Raw genomic sequence first — 20,877 nt, 5'->3', positions numbered from 1 at the left:
CACCGTCTTGCATTATATTAATATACCACCATATATTTTATTAGGTTTACATTAATGGCTGTATAGATTTTTCTTTTTACACACAGTGCTGTAATTTACATCCTTACATACTTGTGCACTTGTGTGAATATATTTATAGGGTAAAATTTCAGATCTCCTAGAACAAAGATTACCCTTTAACAACCTTTGCGCAGATACTGCCACATTATTCTGTTTTATTGGCTTAGACTTAATAGTTTGAGAGTTCCTGGTTTCTATATCCTTGCTAACTCATGTGATTAGTCTTTTAAGTTGTTGCCAATCAGATTGGTCCCAGTCTGATTTGGGAAAACAATTTCAGTATTTTCAATTTGCATTTTAAAATTGAAGTTTCAAAATATTTTCATATTGATGATTTGTGGTTTTTATCTGAGGACAGATTATTCAGTTCTTCTATTTTTTTCTTTTGGATTATCTTTTTTTCCCCCTACTTTCAAGCTAACAAGTTATGGAATATCTTTTCAAGTTTATTTCCAAGCATTTTATATTAGAGTGCTAACTCACCCAAGGCAGGGAAGTTGGAGGAGTATTAAGTCAGAAACAGGTTATCCATATCATTTGTCTTCTAACATTGTCTGTGGAATTGTATGGTTTTTTTTTTTTAGAGGTCTTTAATTTTCATGTAGGCAAATACTGCTTTTCCTCAGTGGTTTCTGGGTTTCATATCAATTTTAGGAAAACTTTACCACACAGTTAAGCTTTTTTTTTTTTTAACTTTTTAATAGTTGCATAGTAGTCACTTGCGTGGATGTATGATATTTTATTTAAATCTGCAGTACTCAAGTATTTGGTCTCATAATTCCTTTACACTCTTAAAAATTATTGGTGACTTTACAGAGCTTTATGTGGATTTTTATCTATTGTTATTTACTATATTTTTACAGTAAATAATGCTAAGATGTTATTTTATTTTTCACATTTAAAAATGTATAATTTCACCTGAAAAACTTGAGAAATGTAAAATTATTCGTTTAGAAAATCTATCACATGTTAACATAAGTGACATTTTGTAATGAAAATAAGTATTTGAAATAAAAAATATATAATGGGAAGAACAGCATTTTTGCCATCTGTTTTTTTTTTTTTTCGGAGTCTCGCCCTGTCGCCCAGGCTGGACCTCCACCTCCCGGGTTCAAGCGATTCTTCTGCCTCAGCCTCCCTAGTAGCCGGAACCACAGGTGTGTGCCACCATGCCCGGCTAATTTTTGTAGTTTCTGATAGAGACGGGGTTTCACCATGTTGGCCAGGCTGATCTTGAACTCCTGACCTCATGATCCACCCACCTCGGCCTCGCAAAGTGCTGGGATTACAGGCATGAGCCACCGCGCCTGGCCGCATTTTTGCCGTCTTAGAAGTCAACTGGATTTTCATAGCTGTTTCTGCCTTCAGTCTGTGGAGTTAAGATGTTTCATTGGAAGTATAAGAAGACAATACAGCCTCACACAGGTATTTGGTTGGAAAAGGGATAATAGTTTTTAAAAGCCTTTAAAAATAATTGTTGATATGCTCCTTTGATACACTACTAGGTTTCTTTTTTTTCCCCCGTTTTTCGTAGGACACGTGCTCAAAGAGATACTAGGTTTCTTAGAGGCTAGTTGCAATGTGGAATCTGAAACCATATCCAAGAATTTTTTTCTACTTTGTTACATTAAAATCCATTGGTCTGTCAGTGTCTTGCATCTGGAATGGATCTCTTACCTGTGTAAGATTTTTAACATCATACACTGCTTATTTGGAAAATAATGGTTCAGTGAGTTATGCAGATCTTCCAATGTTGACACATTTTCTTATATTGTATCAAACAATAATAATTCATTAATATTACCTCTAAACTCATTAAGCGTCTTTGATTTTTAGGAAGTTGTCAGGCTTACAGTGGCAGATGAAATCTTTCTAAAATTCTGATTTTTCTACTGAAAGCTTAAATTTTAAGCAACAATCTTAAGTTCAGACAATTGCCTAAATATTGTATTTTGTTGTACAGTAGTGGAAGTGGTTTTTGTGCAGATTATGAAAAATATGGAAATAGAATGAAATTTAATGAAACTGGTAATGTTTATTGCCTCATCAAAGTCATTCCTTTTTTTTTGTTCTCAAGACGGAGTTTCACTTTGTTGCCTAGGCTGGAGTGCAATGGTGCGATCTTGGCTCACTGCAACCTCCGCCTCCTGGGTTCATTCTCATGCGTCTGCCTCCCAAGTAGCTGGGATTGCAGGCACCTGCCACTATGCCCATCTAATTTTTGTATTTTTAGTAGAGACAGGGTTTCACCATGATGGCCAAGCTGGTCTTGAACTCCTGACCTCAGGTGATCCACCCACCTCAGCCTCCCAAAGTGCTAGGATTACAGATGTGAGCCACCGTGCCTGGCCCAAAGGCATTCTTATATGAAACTCACATTATTAGTACTGTGAGAGCTGGTAGTAATAAATGTACAGTGACTACTCGTATAGTTTTGTGTCACTGTCTTGGTTCTTGCTAAGGCACCAGCAGATTTAACTACTGTTGCTTTTGCACCGTTAGTGCAAATGTGAATACTGAAAAGCAAAGTGACTTCTTAGCATTATTATGAAAATGGATCTTAGGGCCTCCTGCCTGTCTGCAGACCACATTTTGAGAACTGCTGATTTAAATAATTCCTTGTTGATAAGCGCTTAGGATGTTTTCAAATTTTCCAAAACGTCATTTGTTTGTTTTTGAAGACAGGGTCTCACTCTGTCACCCAGGCTGGGGTGGCGTGTAATCTCGGCTCACTGCAGCCTTCACCTTCCGTACCCAAGCCATCTTTCCACCCCAGCTGGGGCCCCACAGGCATGCACCACCACCATTTTAGTATTTTTTGTAGAGTTGGAGTTTTGCTATTTCCCAGGCTGGCCTTGAACTCGTAGACTCAAGCAATTCATCCACCTCGGCCTCGCAAAATACTGGGATTACAGGCATGAACCAACATGCCTGGCTTTTTTTTTGAAGAGACATAGTCCCATTCTGTCGCCCAGACTGGGGAGCAGTGGCATGATAATAGCTCACTGCAGCCTCAAATTTCTGGGCTCAAATGACCTTCCCACATCAGCTTTCTAAGTAGCTAGGTCCATAGGTGTGCACCACCATGCCTAGCTAAGGTTTTTTGTTTTTTTTTTTTTGAGAGATGCGGGGTCTTGCTATGTTGCTCAGGCTGTTCTCAAACTCCTGACCTCAAGCAGTCCTTTCCCCTTCCCCTTCCATTCCCTGTCCCGTTCCTTGACAGGGTCTTGCTCTATCACTCACGTTGGCGTGCAGTGGCATGATCATAGCTCACTGCAACCTCGAACTCTTTGGCTCAAGCAATCCTCCTGCCTTGGCCTCCAGAGTGGCAGGGACTATAGACACATGCCATCATGCCTAGCTAGTTTTATTTTATTTTATTTTATTTTATTTTATTTTTTATTTTTTTGGAGATGGAGCCTCGCTCTGTCACCAGGCTGGAGTGCAGTGGTGCGATCTCGACTCACTGCAACCTCCGCCTCCCAGGTTCAAGCGATTCTCCTGCCTCAGCCTCCTGAGTAGCTGGGACTACAGGCGCGTGCCACCACGCCCAGCCAATTTTTGTATTTTTAGTAGAGACGGGGTTTCACCGTGTTGGCCAGGATGGTCTCGATCTCTTGACCTCATGATCCACCCACCTTGGCCTCCCAAAGTGCTGGGATTACGGGCGTGAGCCACCACGCCCAGCCCATGCCTGGCTAATTTTTTAAATGTCTAGTAGAGATGAGGTCTCACTTTGTCCAGGCTAGTCTTGAGCTCCTGGGCTCAAGTGATCCTCCTGCCTCAGCCTCCTAAAGTGCTGTTATTACTGGTATGATCCACCTTTCCTGGTCCCATAGATCTTTATGTGTTTAAATGGCTGGGTGCAGAGGTTTTTGTTTTGAAAAAAGATTGAATTATTTTTAAAAATCCAGCATATATACTTGACCTCGTTGGTGGTTTTCTTGCCTTTTCTTTTTCTTTTTTACTGATAATGGGGTGGCATTTGCTGACAAATTATCAAGTACATGTTGAAATGCATCTCATTTTTCTGTCTAGGTGAAGTTACCAAGCATTAATTATAGGATTATGAAATATATATTCAATTTGGAAGGCTCTTCAGACAACATTCGTGTTGATGAGAAAATGAAATTTCCCTTTGACTTCCCTTTGGTATTGTAATTCAGAGAATATTCAGTTTAATTCTTCTAAAGGAGAATCATCTTGGGATAATAACATTTAAGTGTAACTTTAATGTTCCACGAGTTTATCTTCAAGGCATTAGAGAAAATATTATACAGGCGTACCTCATTTTACTGTGCTTCACAAATCATGCCTTTTCTATAAATTGAAGGTTTGTGGAAATCCTGTGTCAAGCAGTTCTGTTGATGCCATGTTTCCAATGGCATGTGCTCACTTGGTGTCTCTGTGTCACATTTCGGTAATTCTCACGATATTTCAAACTTTTATTGTATCTGTTATAATCTGTGATCAGTGATCTTTGATGTTGCTATTATAATTGTTTTGGGGTGCCATGAACATTGGCCATATAAGATGGCAAACTTAATTGATAAATGTTGTATGTGTTCTGACTGCTCCACTGACTGGCCATTCCCATCTTCTTGTCCTTGGGCCTGCCTATTCCCTGAGACACAACAATGTTGAAATTAAGCCAGTTAATAGCCCTACAGTGGCCTCTACATGTTATAGTGAAAGGAAGAGTTGCATGTCTCTCACTTTAAATCAAAAGCTTGAAATGATTACGCTTACGAGGAAGACATGTCAAAAGCCAACACAGGCCAAAAGCTAGGTCTGTTGTACCAAATAAGTTAGCCAGGTTGTGAAAGCAAAGGAAAAATTCTTGAAGGAGATCGAAAGTCCTCCTCCAGCAAACACATGAATGATAAGAAAACAAAACAGCCTTATTGCTGATATAGAGTAAGTTCAAGTGGTCTGGGTAGTAAATAAAACCAGCTACAACATTCCCTTATGACAAAGCCTAATCCATAGCAAGGCCCTAACTCTGTTCAGTGTTATGAAGGCTGAGAGAGGTGGGGATGCTGCAGAATAAAAGTTGAAAGCTGGCAGAGGTCAGTTATAAGGTATAAGGAAAGTCACCCCCATAAAAGTACAAGGTGAAGCAGCAAGGGCTGATATAGAAATTGCAGCAAAATCTCCAGATCTAGCTAAGGTAATTGATGAAGGAAGTTTACACTAAAAACAGATTTTCAGTGTAAACGAAACAGCCTTCTACTGGAAGAAGATGCCATCTTCTAGGACTTTGCTAGTTAGAGAGAAGTCATTGCCTAGCTTCAAAGCTACAAAGGACAGGCTGACTCTTGTTAGGGGATCTTGCAGCCGATGACTTTAAGTTGAAGCCAGTGCTCATTTGCCATTCCCAAAATCTTAAGAATCCTGAAGAATGATGCTAAATCCACTCTGCCCATGCTCTAGAAATGGAGCAACAAAGCCTGGATGACAGTGCATCGATTTATAGCATGGTTTACTGAATACTTTAAGCCTACTGTTGAAACCTACTGCCCAGAAAAAAAGTTTCCTTTCAAAATATCACTGCTCCTTGATGATGCGCCTAGTCGCCCAAGAGCTCTGAGAGAGATGAATTGTTTTCATGCCTCTTAACACAGTGTACTTTCTGCAGCGTATGGAGCAGCAAAGAGGAATTTTGACTTTCAAGCCTTATTATTTATTAATAAGAACTATATTTCATGAGGCTAAATGCTGTAGATAGTGATTCCTTTGATAGATCTGGACAAAGTAAATTGAAAACCTTCCGAAAGGATTGAGCATTCTGGATGTCATTAAGAACATTCATGATTCATGGGAGGTCGGAATATCAACATGAACAAGAGTTAGGAAGAATTTGATTCCAACCCGTATTGATGACTTTGAAGCGTTCAAGACTTTAGTGGAAGAAGTAACTGCAGATGTGCAGAGAGCAAGAGACCAACAGTAAGAAATGGAGCCTGAAGATGTTACTGAATTGTTGCAGTCTCATGAGAAAACTTGAATGGATAAGGTGTTGCTTCTATGGGTGAGCAGAAAAAAAGGTTTCTTGAGATGGAATCTATTCCTGGTGAAGATGCTGTGAACATTGTTGAAGTGACAACAAAGGATTTGAATATTACATAAACCAAATTGATAAAGCAACTGCAGGGTTTGGGAGGATTGACTCCAATTTTGAAAGAAATTCTACTATGTAAAATGCTTACAAACAGCATTGCACGCTACAGAGAAATCTTTTGTGAAATGAAGAGTCAATCAGTGTGACAGACTTGGTTGTTGTCTTAAGAAATTGCCACAGCCACCCCAATCTTCAGCAACCACTACTCTGATCAGTCAGCAGCAAACAAGGGAAGACCCTCCATCAGCAAGATTACCACTCTTTGTAGACTCAGATGATCGTTAGCATTTTTAGCAATAGAATTTTTAATTAAGGTATGTACATTTTTTTTTAGATGTAATGCTATTTCAGACATAATGTAGACTACAGTATAGTGTAAACATAACTTTTACATGCACCGGGAAACCAAAAAATTTGTGTGACTCTCCTTAAAGATAGTTCCTTTATTGTGATACTCACTTTATTATGATGATCTGGAACTGAACTCACAATATATCCAAGGTATGCCTCTATATATAATATGTTAGGTATATATAAGCTATTATGTATTATGTAGGAATAAAACTATTTTAAGAGAAGTATATACAGATATATTACAACTGGTATACATTATTTCAGAACATATCTATGCAGCATTACTCAATCTTTATTATTTTCCCAGTTAGGTATTTGATTAAATATAGAATCACATTTAATAGGTTCCCCACTCCTGGCACTTTCATTTCTTCTTGGCTAATTTGTTCCTCTGAGAAATATCAGCCAACCTGTTTCTCGCCTTCTTTTTTTTTTTTTTTGAGACAGAGTTTCCCTCTGTTGCCCTGGCTGGAGTGCTGTGGCACAATCTCGGCTCACAGCAACCTCCACCACTTGGATTCAAGTGATTCTCGTGCTAAAGCTTCCCGAGTAGCTGTAATTACAGGCACATACCACCAGGCCTGGCTAAATTTTTTTGTATTTTTAGTAGAAACCAGGTTTCACCATGTTGGCCAGGCTGGTCTCAAACTCCTGACCTCACGTGATCCGCCCACCTCAGCCTCCCAAAGTGTTGAGATTACAGGCTTGAGCCACCGCGCCTGGCCCCTTGTCTTCTTTTATAGTTTAAGTGTCTGCTGTGTTTTTTTTTTGTTTGTTTTTGTTTTTGTTTTTTTTTTGGTTTTTTTTTTTTGAGATGGAATTTCGCTCTTGTTGCCCAGGCTGGAGTGCAGTGGCGTGATCTCAGCTCACCGTAGCCTCCTGCTTCAGCCTCCCAAGTAGCTGGGAATACAGGCATGCACCACCATGCCTGGCTAGTTTTGTATTTTTCATAGAGACGGAGTTTCTCCATGTTGACAAGGCTGGTCTCGAACTCCCAACCTCAGGTGATCCGCCCACCTCAGCCTCCCAGAGTGCTGGGATTACAGGCGTGAACTACTGCGCCCAGCGGTGTTTTTCTTAAATAACTGTGCTTGCTTATCTCTGTCAGAGCACTTAGCACACTGTAGTTGTCTCTCTGCGTCATTTCTGTGAATTCCGTTGAGTGATGAGTTTCAGTGTGTCTTGGGTCTCTAGGTATAGCAGGGAATCTGTTATGTAGTAGACATAACATACATATTTTTTAAATGAAAGAAATGGAGAACTCTCATTATTTGCCACTGTAATAACAACTAGCATTTTGCTTTTTTCCCTAAATTTTTGTGGTAAACATAAACATTTACAGTATTAACTATTTTTAAGTGTACAGTTGAGTTAATGTTAAGTACTTTCTGCAACCAATTATTGTGCAACTAATCTCCAGAACTCTTGTTCATCTTCCAAAACTCTGTAAACTCTATAACCCTAAACTCCCTTCTCTTTGGCTAGTGGCAATCACCATTCTTTTTGTTTCTATGAATTTGACTTCTTATACCTCATATAAGTGGAATCATACAGTATTTGTCCTTTTTGGAGGGGGGCTGGCTTATTCACTTAATGTCCTTAGCTTCCCCTCATGTTTTATCAAGTGTTAGAATTTCCTTCATCAGGGCTTTTTAGTATTCCATTGTGTGTATATATACATTTTTCATTCATCTGTTGATGGACAGGTGGGTTGCTTCTACCTTTTGACTTTTGTGAATAATGTTGCTTTTAACATGGGTATGCAGCTACCATTTTCTGACACTGATTTTTTATTTTTAGATGGGCACTCTGGTTTTTTAAAAATGATAAAAGCAAAACTTGGCAAGCAAACCTGCGGCTGATCTCCAAGTTTGATACTGTTGAAGACTTTTGGGCGTAAGTAACCATTTGTTTTAGTATGTTTGTTGTTTTATTCGTTGTGTAGTTTTTTTATTTTTAAGTCGAATTCACAAAATGAAGTGTGAGTTAAACAGTTAATGAATGTTCATCTATTTTTTTATCTCCTCACAAAAGTTTGAATTGGTGATTATGCTTTCTTAGTTTTACAGAGCTTCAATCTTGTCATCCCCCAGCCCCAATTATTCTGTTTCTTGTCCTGAGATATCCTTAGCTCAGGAATCCATTATTGCCCTTAGAACTTTTGACAGCTAGTTGGAACTTGTTCCACTCCTGGTTGCCAAGATACATTTGCCTCATAACTGGGTATTGCAGTGCGTTGTTGGGTCCTCATTTCTGCAAACTGTTTTCAGTGCAATATCTGGAATTTCCTGTACCAGAGATTTTAAGATATCAAAGGCTGAAGTGTTCAGAATTCACGGTTTGTCAAGGGAATGCCAGTATCTATCATGATACTTTATTCATTTCATTATACTTTGATCAACCTCAAGAAGAATAGTTGAAATATTTTTGAAATTTTGTTTCTGTATAGCAGAAAGTTAACAATTGGGATCATCAACTTTTGCATGACCTTAAAACAAAATTTAAGGCTGGGCTCAGTGACTCATGCCTGTAATACTAATACTTTGGGATGCTGAGGCAGGAAGATCAGTTGCAGCCAGGAGTTCAAGACCAACCTGGTCAACATGAGTCCCTGTTTCTCTATAAAATAAATAAAATTAAAAATTATAAAGTCTATTTCAAGAAGTTTTGATAATTGATTCTCTTAAAAACAAAGTTAATCCAGTGTGTCTAATTTACTTGGAGAATGACTAGGGAGGTACTATTTGAGACCATGAAAGGCAAAACTCTTTAATAAGCACTTTAAATTACCTAGCAGTTATCTAAATATTCTAACTTGTACATCTTTTTTTAGGATCATATACATGCTGAATTAGTGATGCTACTCTTATGTTTTAATGTAACCCCCTCAAGATATTCTGCTCATACAAAGAAATAGATTGTGGTATAAAATTTATACATATGTATGTACATCTTCAACAGCAGAAACAATATTTTTCTGTATATTTCCAGTGCTTGGCTTCTAATAGATATTTTGTATTCATTTGTGTTGCTGAAAAAAGCAAAGCATACGATTAAAACCATAAACTTTGAGAGTATTTGAGAACATTCATTTGAGAGTAAACTTTGAGAGTATTTATTTTTTATTAAAAGCATTGACACTTAATAATAACTACATTTAAGGCCTAATAATTTATAGGTCTAGTTTTCTAGTTAAACTAGGATTATTCTTCTTTGCCCATCATCAAAACATCAAGTAGTTTTTCTTCTCTAGTTTTGTTTATTCAGGACTCTTAAATAACTCCAGTCTTCTGCACCCCCCAAAAAAAAGCTTTTCATTCTCCTACAGAGAAAAAGGAAGCCTTGAGCCACCTTCCCCAATCAGATTTGCATTTATCTAGTTTGTTTGGCTTTTACCAGTTTACATAATTCTACCTTCTAATTAGAACAGTTCTCCACGCTTCAGTTACATGTAGTCAGTGTCATTACATAGTAGGTTTTTATACCATAACTTAGAGATATGAAGGATTTTTCAGTTTTCTATAAATGTGTGGGCCACTTCCTAATTTCTGTTTTTTTCTAGCAAATTTATTGCAGATAACCATTGAGTCCTTTTGTATTTATCCAGACTGCATAGTCTTAGGATTCTGTTTAGATGTGCCATTATAAATTCTCATGATGGACTTACTTGAGAGACTTTTGAGCACCACAGAAGAGAAAGGAGGCAGCAAAAGGGAAAAAGTATTTTATTGAAGGTCATTCCCACAATATCCCTTCATTTTATGACATTAGTAGCGCTAATTTTATAGTCACTTAGTGTCCAGGCTTTTTTTGTTGCCTAGTGGAGGCTGTCATTGATGATGTAGTTGGGAGTTACCATTAGGTAGTGACTCAGCAAACCTTATGTGGTCTTAGGTTGTCTCACCTAAACTATATTTGTGTGTTATACTATGGAATTTGATTTAAAGATGCCAACTTCTTTCTTAAATCTTTTTTTTTTTTTTGAGATGGAGTCTAGCTCTGTCACCAGGCTGAAGTGCAATGGGGTGATCTCGGCTCACTGCAACCTCCGCCTCCTGGGTTCAAGCGATTTTCCTGCCTCAGCCTCCCTAGTAGCTGGGATTACAGGCGCATGCCACCACACCCGGCTAATTTTTGTATTTTTCGTAGAGACGGGGTTTCATCATGTTGGTCAGGCTGGTCTCGAACTCCTGACCTCGTGATCCACCTGCCTCAGCCTCCCAAAGTGCTGGGATTACAGGCGTGAGCCACTGCACCCGGCCCTTAAATCTTTACCTGAAATATTCCTAGATGGGGTTAACATAGCACCAGGAGAACCAGACTAAGGATAGTAGAATCATCCATGGTCTGTAGACACAGCTAAGATCATTATTTCTGCCATCTAATATTGGAGACAAGCAAAAGATTCTTAAGAGTTGCCAATTTTTAAATCAATTTTGCTGTAAAAGACTACAGGAGATCAAATGATCTAAGCCTCCTACCTTCAGGCAAGCAACTAAGTCATCGCAAATGTTATTCTGTTATTTTGATACTTGGGAAATAGTTTAGAAATACAGACTGCAGGGTTCCATCTTATATTTAGGTGATTATAATCCCAAGATGTAGGGCTTGTAACTATATTTATTTATTTATTTTTCTAAAATCAGTTTTAAAATGATTATTATGTTGACTAACCAGTGACAGTTCGTGGTGTTTGGGAACCATTGATCTATTCTACTCTTGGATACCCTCAAGGATAATGACTGTTTCAGTCATGCAATCCTGATGGTCAGGAAGTTCATCGTTTCTGGTTTTTTTTTTTGTTTTTTTTTTTATGTTTGTGAAAAAAACTGTGTATTAACTTCAGAAATTATTTCATCTACTTAAAGCCACCTTATACCTCTCTTCTCAGTTTCTTATATATATACATATGTATGCAGTGAGTTAACTAACATAAAATATATTTTTGTCAGAGCAGTCACTAGAAGTTTTTTTGAAAATTATACCTGTCATCTGAAGTTGATTATTTAACTGCTTTTAAGATCTGTTTTGTCCATTTTAGAAATTGACTCCTTAGAAACAAGTAAACATGAACTTTTATCTGTTTATTTTCATCGTATGTTCTAAATGTATATATATGTAAGCACCTAAACTCTATATTACATATTCTGTGTTTTTAATTGTTATTTTCTTTTACCTAGTCTGTACAACCATATCCAGTTGTCTAGTAATTTAATGCCTGGCTGTGACTACTCACTTTTTAAGGTATGCTTAATTGGTGATTTTATATATTTATTATAGGACTGGGCCATTTGGTATTCATTAAGAAATCTTACCATAAACTTAGGAATATTTGATAGTGTGATGAATAGGCTGATAATTTAATTGGCTGTAGTATGCTTTAGTATCAATGTATCTTACTCTATTTGTTTATAAAAATTGAGAGAGTTACTCTGTGGGCACATACTGAGATTGATTTTGATGAGAGCTTTGATTATCCAGTCTACTCCTTCCTTTATATATTTGAGCAGACTGAGTTTATCAAGCATTCTTAACCTTAGGAGCATGGGTCCTTGGAATACTTACTATTGGGCTTTGTCAGGTGGTAGGGGGACGGGACATTCATTAACTGAAATTGCATAGTTTTTGCATGTATTTTCTAGCTGTAGAAATGTACAGAGCTTCTAAAATATGTTTGCTTCTCAGAAAGTTTAAGAACCTTCAAATTAAGTGAAACCCAAGATTTGATAGCTAATAAGTGACAAAGCCAGGACTCTAATTCTGCAATGTCATGCCTCTGGCTTTAAGTCTTATGTGCTGTTTAAAAACTACATCAATGGCAGTTTTATGGGCAATAAAATAAGAAGTTGACAGTGTTGTTGCTTAACTGTTTCTAATGATTATCTCTCAAAGTCAAGGTAACAATGTTGTGTAATACTGTTGTCTTCTAACCCTGTAGGATGGTATTGAGCCTATGTGGGAAGATGAGAAAAACAAACGGGGAGGACGATGGCTAATTACATTGAACAAACAGCAGAGACGAAGTGACCTCGATCGCTTTTGGCTAGAGACAGTAAGGTTTTAAAAGTATAAAGCAGTTTTAGAGGTAGTTTTGGAATACTGATACTTAAGATATGTTATGTTTTACATTAGTTACTTAAGAGAAGGATGCCCAACACTAGAAAATCAGGGTCAGTAATTATTTTTGTTCTGTCATATGACTCCTGTTTATAGTACAGTGAAACATCCTACCACATTTTAAGTCAGATATTTTAAGTGATTGGCAGTTGACTCTCACCACAATAAGCTCACTGTGGTCATTTCATTAACCTCAAAATTATAGAACCTTACATTTTGTATGATTGAAGTTTTTGCAACCCTCTTACAGCATTGCTATATGTATACTAAACTTTTAAATATTTATATTTTTAGAGCGAGGGTCTTGCTCTGTTGCCCAGGCTGGAGTGCGGATATTTATTTATATGGCTCATTTCAGCCTCACCCTCTGGGTTCAAGTGATCCTCCCACTTCAGCCTCTTAAGTAGCTGGGACTACAGGTGCATGCCACCATGCCCAGCTAATTTTCTAATTTTTTTCCTAGAGATGGGATCTTGCTATGTTGGTCTCAAACTTCTGGCCTCAAGTGATCCTCCCACTTCAGCCTCCCAAAGTGCTGGAATTACAGGTGTGAGTCACAGTGCCTGTCCCACTAAACTTTTTAGATCAGTGAAGCAAATAATAAAATTGTTGTGTACTACCATTTGACCTACATGTTGTGATATTAACTGGAACTTCTGGCTTTACAAGACAAATTAAATATGAGATAATAAGCATTTTCTGTAGACAGAGGTTCCAAACCCCAAGCTTATAGGAGCGGGGTTTGTAGTCTCTTTTGTATCCCTAGCACTTGAAACCGTGCCTGGTTTATAGTTAGCACTTGTTAAGTTAATCACTTTAAATGTTTGAATAAGTGACTATTTTGCTTTTTTTTAGAGACAGGGTCTTGTTCTGTCGCCCAGGCTAGAGTGCAGTGGGGCCATCATAGCTCACTGTAGCCTCCTGGGTTCAAGCAATCATCCTGCCTTAGCCTCTCAAGTAGCTGGGACTACAGGTGCATGCCAGCACAGCCAGCTAATGAATGAATGACTTTTTAAGAAGAAAAATCTGTTTTTGAGGGGGAAGATCATGAGCAAATACCATTTTTGAATTCCACATTAAAAAGTCAGGACATTTCCATTTTGCAGTTAAAAAAAATCTTCTGGAGATGGATGGTAGTAGGGATGGTTGTACAACAATGTTGAATGTACTTAACACCACTGAACTGTACACTTAAAGGTGGTTAAAATGGTAAATTTTATGTTATTTGTATTTTACCACAATTAAGAAAGCTGTTAGGGCTGGGCTCACACCTGTGATCTCAACACTTCAGGAGGCCGAGGCAGGCATTTCACTTAAACTCAGGAGTTCAAGACCAGTTTGGGCAACATGGCAAAACCCTGTCTCTACAAAAAATGCAAAAATTAACTGGGTATGGTGACATGTCCCTGTATGTATGCCCACCTACTCAGGAGGCTGAGGTGGAAGGATCATTTGAGCCCAGGAGGTTGAGGCTGCAGTGAGCTGTGATGATCCCACTGCACTCCAGCCAGGGTGACAGAGCAAGACCCTGTCTCAAACAACAACAACAACAAAAAACCAGACCATTAACAAATATTCATAAAAAATAAGAACAAGAGGAGATTAACCATGAATAGCTATTTTTATTATTCTATTAATATTTGTTTGCTCGTAAATATAAGCAGCAGCAGAGCAAATGAATATTAATAAAATCAGCTTTTATGTCTGCCATGACATTAACTGCCAAATTTGCTGAAAAAGGCTGATTTGATAGTAAATGAATGAGTATTTAAAAGTCAGGACAGATCTATATATGCAAATAAAATTTACACATTTAAAAAATTAACTCTTGATTTAAAAACTGTCTTTAATTTCTATGCAAATACAGAAGAGACATTTGCAGTGTAATGAGCTTGTTTATAATCTATTAAATGTAATTTGGGATTTTTTTTTTAAGCTTCTGTGCCTTATTGGAGAATCTTTTGATGACTACAGTGATGATGTATGTGGCGCTGTTGTTAATGTTAGAGCTAAAGGTGATAAGATAGCAATATGGACTACTGAATGTGAAAACAGAGAAGCTGTTACACATATAGGGTAAGTTTTGCTCTTTGCCTACTTATTTTACAGTATTAAGATGAGTAAAACCAGAAGTTATTTTATTTGTAGCTTTAGAAATACTTCAGTTTGTAGATGCTGTTTTCCTTGTATTGTTTTCGTGAACACTTTTATAATTTTGAACGGCTCAATTGGTGCGCAACGTCTTGTTTTTTTGGGTTTTTTCACAGCTATTTATTTATTTATTTAGAGATAGAGTCTCACTCTGTTCTCCAGGCTATATAGTACAGCGGCATGATCTAGGCTCACTGCAACCTCCGCCTCCCGGGTTCAGGAGATTGTTATGTCTCAGCCTCCCGAGTAGCTGGGAATACAGGCGCATGCCACCATGCTTGGGTAATTTTTATATTTTTAGTAGAGGCCAGGTTTTGCCACGTTGGCCAGGCTGGTCTTTTAACTTTTGGTCTCAAGTGATCCGTCCACCTCAGCCTCCCAAAGTGCTATCATTACAGGCATGAGCCACTGCGCCTGGCCTTGTTCATATGTTTTTTATTTCTGTAAAATTGCTTTTTCTTAGCAGTGAAGTATATAACCACTAGAGCACTCTCCTTTGGCATGTAGCATTTTTTATTCATTCACAAATGAGAATGTATTATTTCCTCTTTGAAAGTGCTGTTTGGAAAAAAGTACTACTTTGAAAAGAGCTAATGTATGCTCATAATAATAATTCAGTGATTATTGGCAAATAGTATATGTGCATTTAAAGCATGTGTGTTTACTACGTATAATTTTCATTAAAATTTATATAACATATCTTGGTTTTTGTTCCATGTTTAAAACCCACATATGTAGGGTTTTATTAAACCTTTTTTTGTAAATTTTATTCTTTGCAAAAGTGGCTTTTTTTTTTTTTTTTTTTGAGACAGGGTCTCACTGTGTTATTCAGGCAAGAGTGCAATGGTGCAGTCATGGCTCACTTCAGCCTCAACCTCCTGGGCTCAGGTGATCCTCCTACCTCAGCCACCCAATTAGCTGCAACTACAGGTGTGTATGACCACACCTGGCTATTTTCTTATATTTTTTGTAGAGAAGAGGTTTTGCCATGTTGCCCAGACTGGTCATGAACTCCTGGACTTGATCAAGCCACCTCAGCCTTTCAAAGTGCTGAGATTACAGGCGTGAGCCACCATGCTAAACCAGCTGACATTTTTTTTCTAACTAAGATTTCTTTTTACCTCAATTATATTAGTCATATTTGACACCAGGTGCAGTGGCTCACACCTGTAATCCCAGCACTTTGGGAGGCTGAGGCAGGTGGATCACAAGGTCAGGAGATCGAGACCATCCTGGCCAACACGGTGAAACCCCGTCTCTACTAAAAATACAAAAAAAAAAATTAGCTGGGCGTGGTGGCGGGCGCCTGTAGTTCCAGCTACTTGGGAGACTGAGGCAGGAGAATGGCATGAACCCGGGAGGCGGAGCTTGCAGTGAGCCAAGATTGGGCCACTGCGCTCCAGCCTGGGAGACAGAGCGAGACTGTCTCACCAAAAAAAAAAAAAATTTTGACTTACAATTTTATGTTAAAATTAAATGCTGGTCAGTCAGTGGTCAAAATGTTTGGTTTGCCCCTTTGTGATTTTTCAAATATTATTAATTTTTCTTTTTAAAATTAATTAATTTTTTGAGACAGAGTCACACTCTGTTGCCCAGGCTGGGGTGCAGTAGCGCGATCTCGGCTCACTGCAACCTCCACCTCTTGGGTTCAAGTGATTCTCTTGCCTCAGCCTCCTGAATAGCTGGGACCACAGGCCTGAGCCACTGCAGTATTTTTTGTAGAGACAGGGTTTCGCCATGTTGGCCAGGCTGGTGTCAAACTCCTAGCCTCAAGTCATCCACCTGCCTCAGCCTCCCAAAGTGCTGGGATTTCAGGCGTGATCCATTGCTCTCAGCCATGTAAATTTTTATGTGAACATAATTTATTTCTGGATCAAAAGGTATAGGGATTTTCTACATTTCATGCTATATGGGGTTCCATAAGAGAAAAGAGTTGATTTGTCATCATATTTTAATGTTTCTTCCAGCATCAAAACCTAATTTTGGAGGATTTACTTTTTTTTTTTTAAACAAGAGTTAAATTAATGAATTTTTTTCCTACGGAAGTTTTGTATTTTTGTCAATATTAAATGTTTTTGAGTGTATATTAAGACTTCAGATTTTCAAACGAAGATTTTCTTTTTTAACCCTTCCAATTTGCATGACTCAATGGTCTTGCTTTTTGGCATTTTTAATAATTAAGTATAATTGAAAGGAATGCATTGCATTATAATGCAAATTTGATAATTAACACTTTAGTTACCATAAAATTACTTTTTAATACCTTATTTTAGGGGGAAGGTAGTAAATCTTCTGGAAGGTATAAAGAAAACCTATCCTAGTATCATGTTGGAGGATTTAACTCCATTAATATCTTTATTCCTTTATTTTTATTTGATTTTTGCTCATTTTTGAATTTTTACTATTTTTTTCCTAAAGATTCTTTTTTCTTTCTTTCTTTTTTTTTTTTTTTTTTGAGACGGAGTCTTGCCCTGTCACCCGGGCTGGAGTGCAGTGGCACAGTCTCACTCAAGCTCACTGCAAGCTCTGCCTCCCAGGTTCACGCCATTCTCCTGCCTCAGCCTCCCGAGTTGCTGGGACTACAGGCACCCGCCACCACACCCGGCTAATTTTTTGTATTTTTAGTAGAGGCGGGGTTTCACCATGTTAGCCAGGATGGTCTCGATCTCCTGACCTCATGATCCGCCCGCCTCGGCCTCCCAAAGTGCTGGGATTACAGGCGTGAGCCACCGCGCCCAGCCAAAGATTCAAATTTTTAAGATGACCTGTGAAGCTCTCTGTGATCTTCCTCTGAAACCTTGTCAGCTTTATCTCATGTTCACTTTACTTACGAGCCATAGCCACACAGCCTAATTTTTATTTCTCAGCTTTCACATGTGCTCATTCTCTTAACATTATGCTTTTGACCTCGTGATATTTAAAGGGGAAGACTTCTCTAATGTTGTAGATGAGATTAGAATCTCCTTGTTATACAGTATCACAGCCCTTATATTTACTCTTTGGCACTCATGACAAGTGCCATTTTATTCTTGCAATAGAGTCATGTCTGTCTTGAAAATTAGGTTGTAAAGTTAGTATGTAAAGCAGAAATTACATTCTCCCTCGAAGTGTTTCATTCACTCCCTCGAAGTGTTTAATCTCCCTCAAAGTGTTTAGTTTTTGTTTGTGCAGTCTTATAACAGGTATGGTTAATATAATTTGTGTAGTAATATACAATATTTGCTAGGGTTCAGACGTGAAATGTAACATTTTAGATCAAAGAATGAAAATAAACATGTTTGTTTTACAGATTTCTGTTTTTAAGTATGCATGTGATACAGGTCTGTCATGTATTTGTGATTATTTGATTATGTTTTCTCTACTAGACTATAAATGCAGTCAGCTCAGGGACTGTCCTTACTTTGTTCACTGTTGATTTAGTAATAATTATAGTATCATAATAAATAACAATATAATAATATAGTAATGCTCCTGTAATTTAGTAATAACATACCTGACTCGCTCTCAAATATTTTAAAAGTAATTAACCAAGAATATTGCAAAAATGAAGAGTAAATTGTGCTGAAAGGAAAAGGGTGTATAATTAATTTCCTATTTTACTCTCAAGTCTATATTTTTTAATATAAAGACTAATAACCCTAAATTTTTAAATGTATTTCTTGTGAGTAAAAGTTAATGACTACTTTTTTCTTCTTCTTTTTTTTTTTCTTCTAGGAGGGTATACAAGGAAAGGTTAGGACTTCCTCCAAAGATAGTGATTGGTTATCAGTCCCACGCAGACACAGCTACTAAGAGCGGCTCCACCACTAAAAATAGGTTTGTTGTTTAAGAAGACACCTTCTGAGTATTCTCATAGGAGACTGCGTCAAGCAATCGAGATTTGGGAGCTGAACCAAAGCCTCTTCAAAAAGCAGAGTGGACTGCATTTAAATTTGATTTCCATCTTAATGTTACTCAGATATAAGAGAAGTCTCATTCGCCTTTGTCTTGTACTTCTGTGTTCATTTTTTTTTTTTTTTTGGCTAGAGTTTCCACTATCCCAATCAAAGAATTACAGTACACATCCCCAGAATCCATAAATGTGTTCCTGGCCCACTCTGTAATAGTTCAGTAGAATTACCATTAATTACATACAGATTTTACCTATCCACAATAGTCAGAAAACAACTTGGCATTTCTATACTTTACAGGAAAAAAAATTCTGTTGTTCCATTTTATGCAGAAGCATATTTTGCTGGTTTGAAAGATTATGATGCATACAGTTTTCTAGCAATTTTCTTTGTTTCTTTTTACAGCATTGTCTTTGCTGTACTCTTGCTGATGGCTGCTAGATTTTAATTTATTTGTTTCCCTACTTGATAATATTAGTGATTCTGATTTCAGTTTTTCATTTGTTTTGCTTTTGTTTTTTTCCTCATGTAACATTGGTGAAGGATCCAGGAATATGACACAAAGGTGGAATAAACATTAATTTTGTGCATTCTTTGGTAATTTTTTTTGTTTTTTGTAACTACAAAGCTTTGCTACAAATTTATGCATTTCATTCAAATCAGTGATCTATGTTTGTGTGATTTCCTAAACATAATTGTGGATTATAAAAAATGTAACATCATAATTACATTCCTAACTAGAATTAGTATGTCTGTTTTTGTATCTTTATGCTGTATTTTAACACTTTATATTACTTAGGTTATTTTGCTTTGGTTAAAAATGGCTCAAGTAGAAAAGCAGTCCCATTCATATTAAGACAGTGTACAAAACTGTAAATAAAATGTGTACAGTGAATTGTCTTTTAGACAACTAGATTTGTCCTTTTATTTCTCCATCTTTATAGAAGGAATTTGTACTTCTTATTGCAAGGCAGTCTCTATATTATGTCTTCTTTTGTGGTGTCTTCCATGTGAACAGCATAAGTTTGGAGCACTAGTTTGATTATTATGTTTATTACAATTTTTAATAAATTGAATAGGTAGTATCATATATATGGAATTAAATTGATGTGGCTATCTTTGTTTTTTTATAAAGTAAGGCACAGTCCTTCAGTCTTAGGTAAATAATGTACTCTCTTAATATGTTAATACTCATGAGAATTGGGATCTGATGCATCACCATTTGATTGGTAGCAACAGTGGTTGTAAAACTTGGTTGCTGAATTGAGTTGTTTCTATGTAAGTGTCAAAATGATAGTGTAGGGAAAGTACAGGTGGTGGGGACATATGCATTAAGAATTTTGTTAGTGTTGCAATCTAAATAGAATGGAATAAACAGGTGTTAAGACATATTTATAGTGGTAAATTGTTGTAGTATGGTATTCTGTAAACTTGAAAACTTGATCTACTCTTTGTAGGTATCATTTGAAAGCAAACTTGAAAATGTTTTGTACATAGTACACACTTGTATAGTCCTGTGAGATGAAGTATGGCTATCAGACCAAAGGATAAGCCAAACTGTAGGTAGCAGAATGGAAATTATTATTTTGAGAGGAAAATTTGTCTTTGAATGGTGATTATGACTTAATCATTTTAAAACTGATAAACTTGACAAAAACCCTGTATGAAATAAACATGAAATTAATAGCACTGATTTCATTGTAAAATTTTAAAGCAGTTTAAAGGGTACCACAGGTTATCACAGTACTCTCAATGCCACAAACACCTCTTGTTCAGTATTCTAGAAATACTGAATCAGAATTCTGTGTTTATTATAATCTCAGCATACTGTACATAATATCTGCTAGTTAAACTTGAGTAATTGGTTAAGGTGACTTACTGTCTATGTCAATATGTATAGTTTTGAGTACTTCAAGAGTTTCCTTAAAAGTGATGATGTTAGTGGTATGTTGGCAGTGGGTGGGACTGAAGTAGTATATCTATTATAAATTGATCTATTTTCTTAATTCTAAGATGAAGTCCAATTTTAAGCATCAGCTTTTAGGTGCAAAGGAGGAATTAACACATTAAATGTATACAGTTCTAAATTTTTGAAATAACTGATGTGTAGCATTTGATTATTGGTATTACCATTTTAGAATCATGATGTTATTTTAAACCTTTTTCCTGGGGACAAGAAAGGAT

General features: G+C 37.1%; 1 protein-coding gene across 9 annotated transcripts in view; it reads left to right on the top strand.

Moving 5' to 3' along the window:
• The window catches only part of EIF4E (eukaryotic translation initiation factor 4E), a 53,485-nt gene extending 33,103 nt beyond the window's left edge, over positions 1 to 20,382 (top strand). For 2 of the 9 annotated variants that reach the window (XM_054682647.2, XM_054682646.2), the window contains exons 3-8: positions 8,336 to 8,431; positions 11,716 to 11,779; positions 12,474 to 12,587; positions 13,116 to 13,199; positions 14,589 to 14,728; positions 18,518 to 19,797. In XM_054682647.2, coding sequence (XP_054538622.1) covers positions 8,336 to 8,431; positions 11,716 to 11,779; positions 12,474 to 12,587; positions 13,116 to 13,199; positions 14,589 to 14,728; positions 18,518 to 18,632 — 613 coding nt within the window. In that variant the 3' untranslated portion in view covers positions 18,633 to 19,797. 9 annotated transcript variants of the gene reach the window in all.
• The last annotated feature ends 495 nt before the right edge of the window (positions 20,383 to 20,877 follow it).

This window comes from Pan troglodytes, chromosome 3 (assembly GCF_028858775.2).
Source record: "Pan troglodytes isolate AG18354 chromosome 3, NHGRI_mPanTro3-v2.0_pri, whole genome shotgun sequence".
Lineage (NCBI taxonomy): Eukaryota > Metazoa > Chordata > Mammalia > Primates > Hominidae > Pan > Pan troglodytes.
The sequence above is the reverse complement of the archived record's forward strand: the minus strand, read 5'-3'. Positions and strand labels throughout refer to the sequence as shown.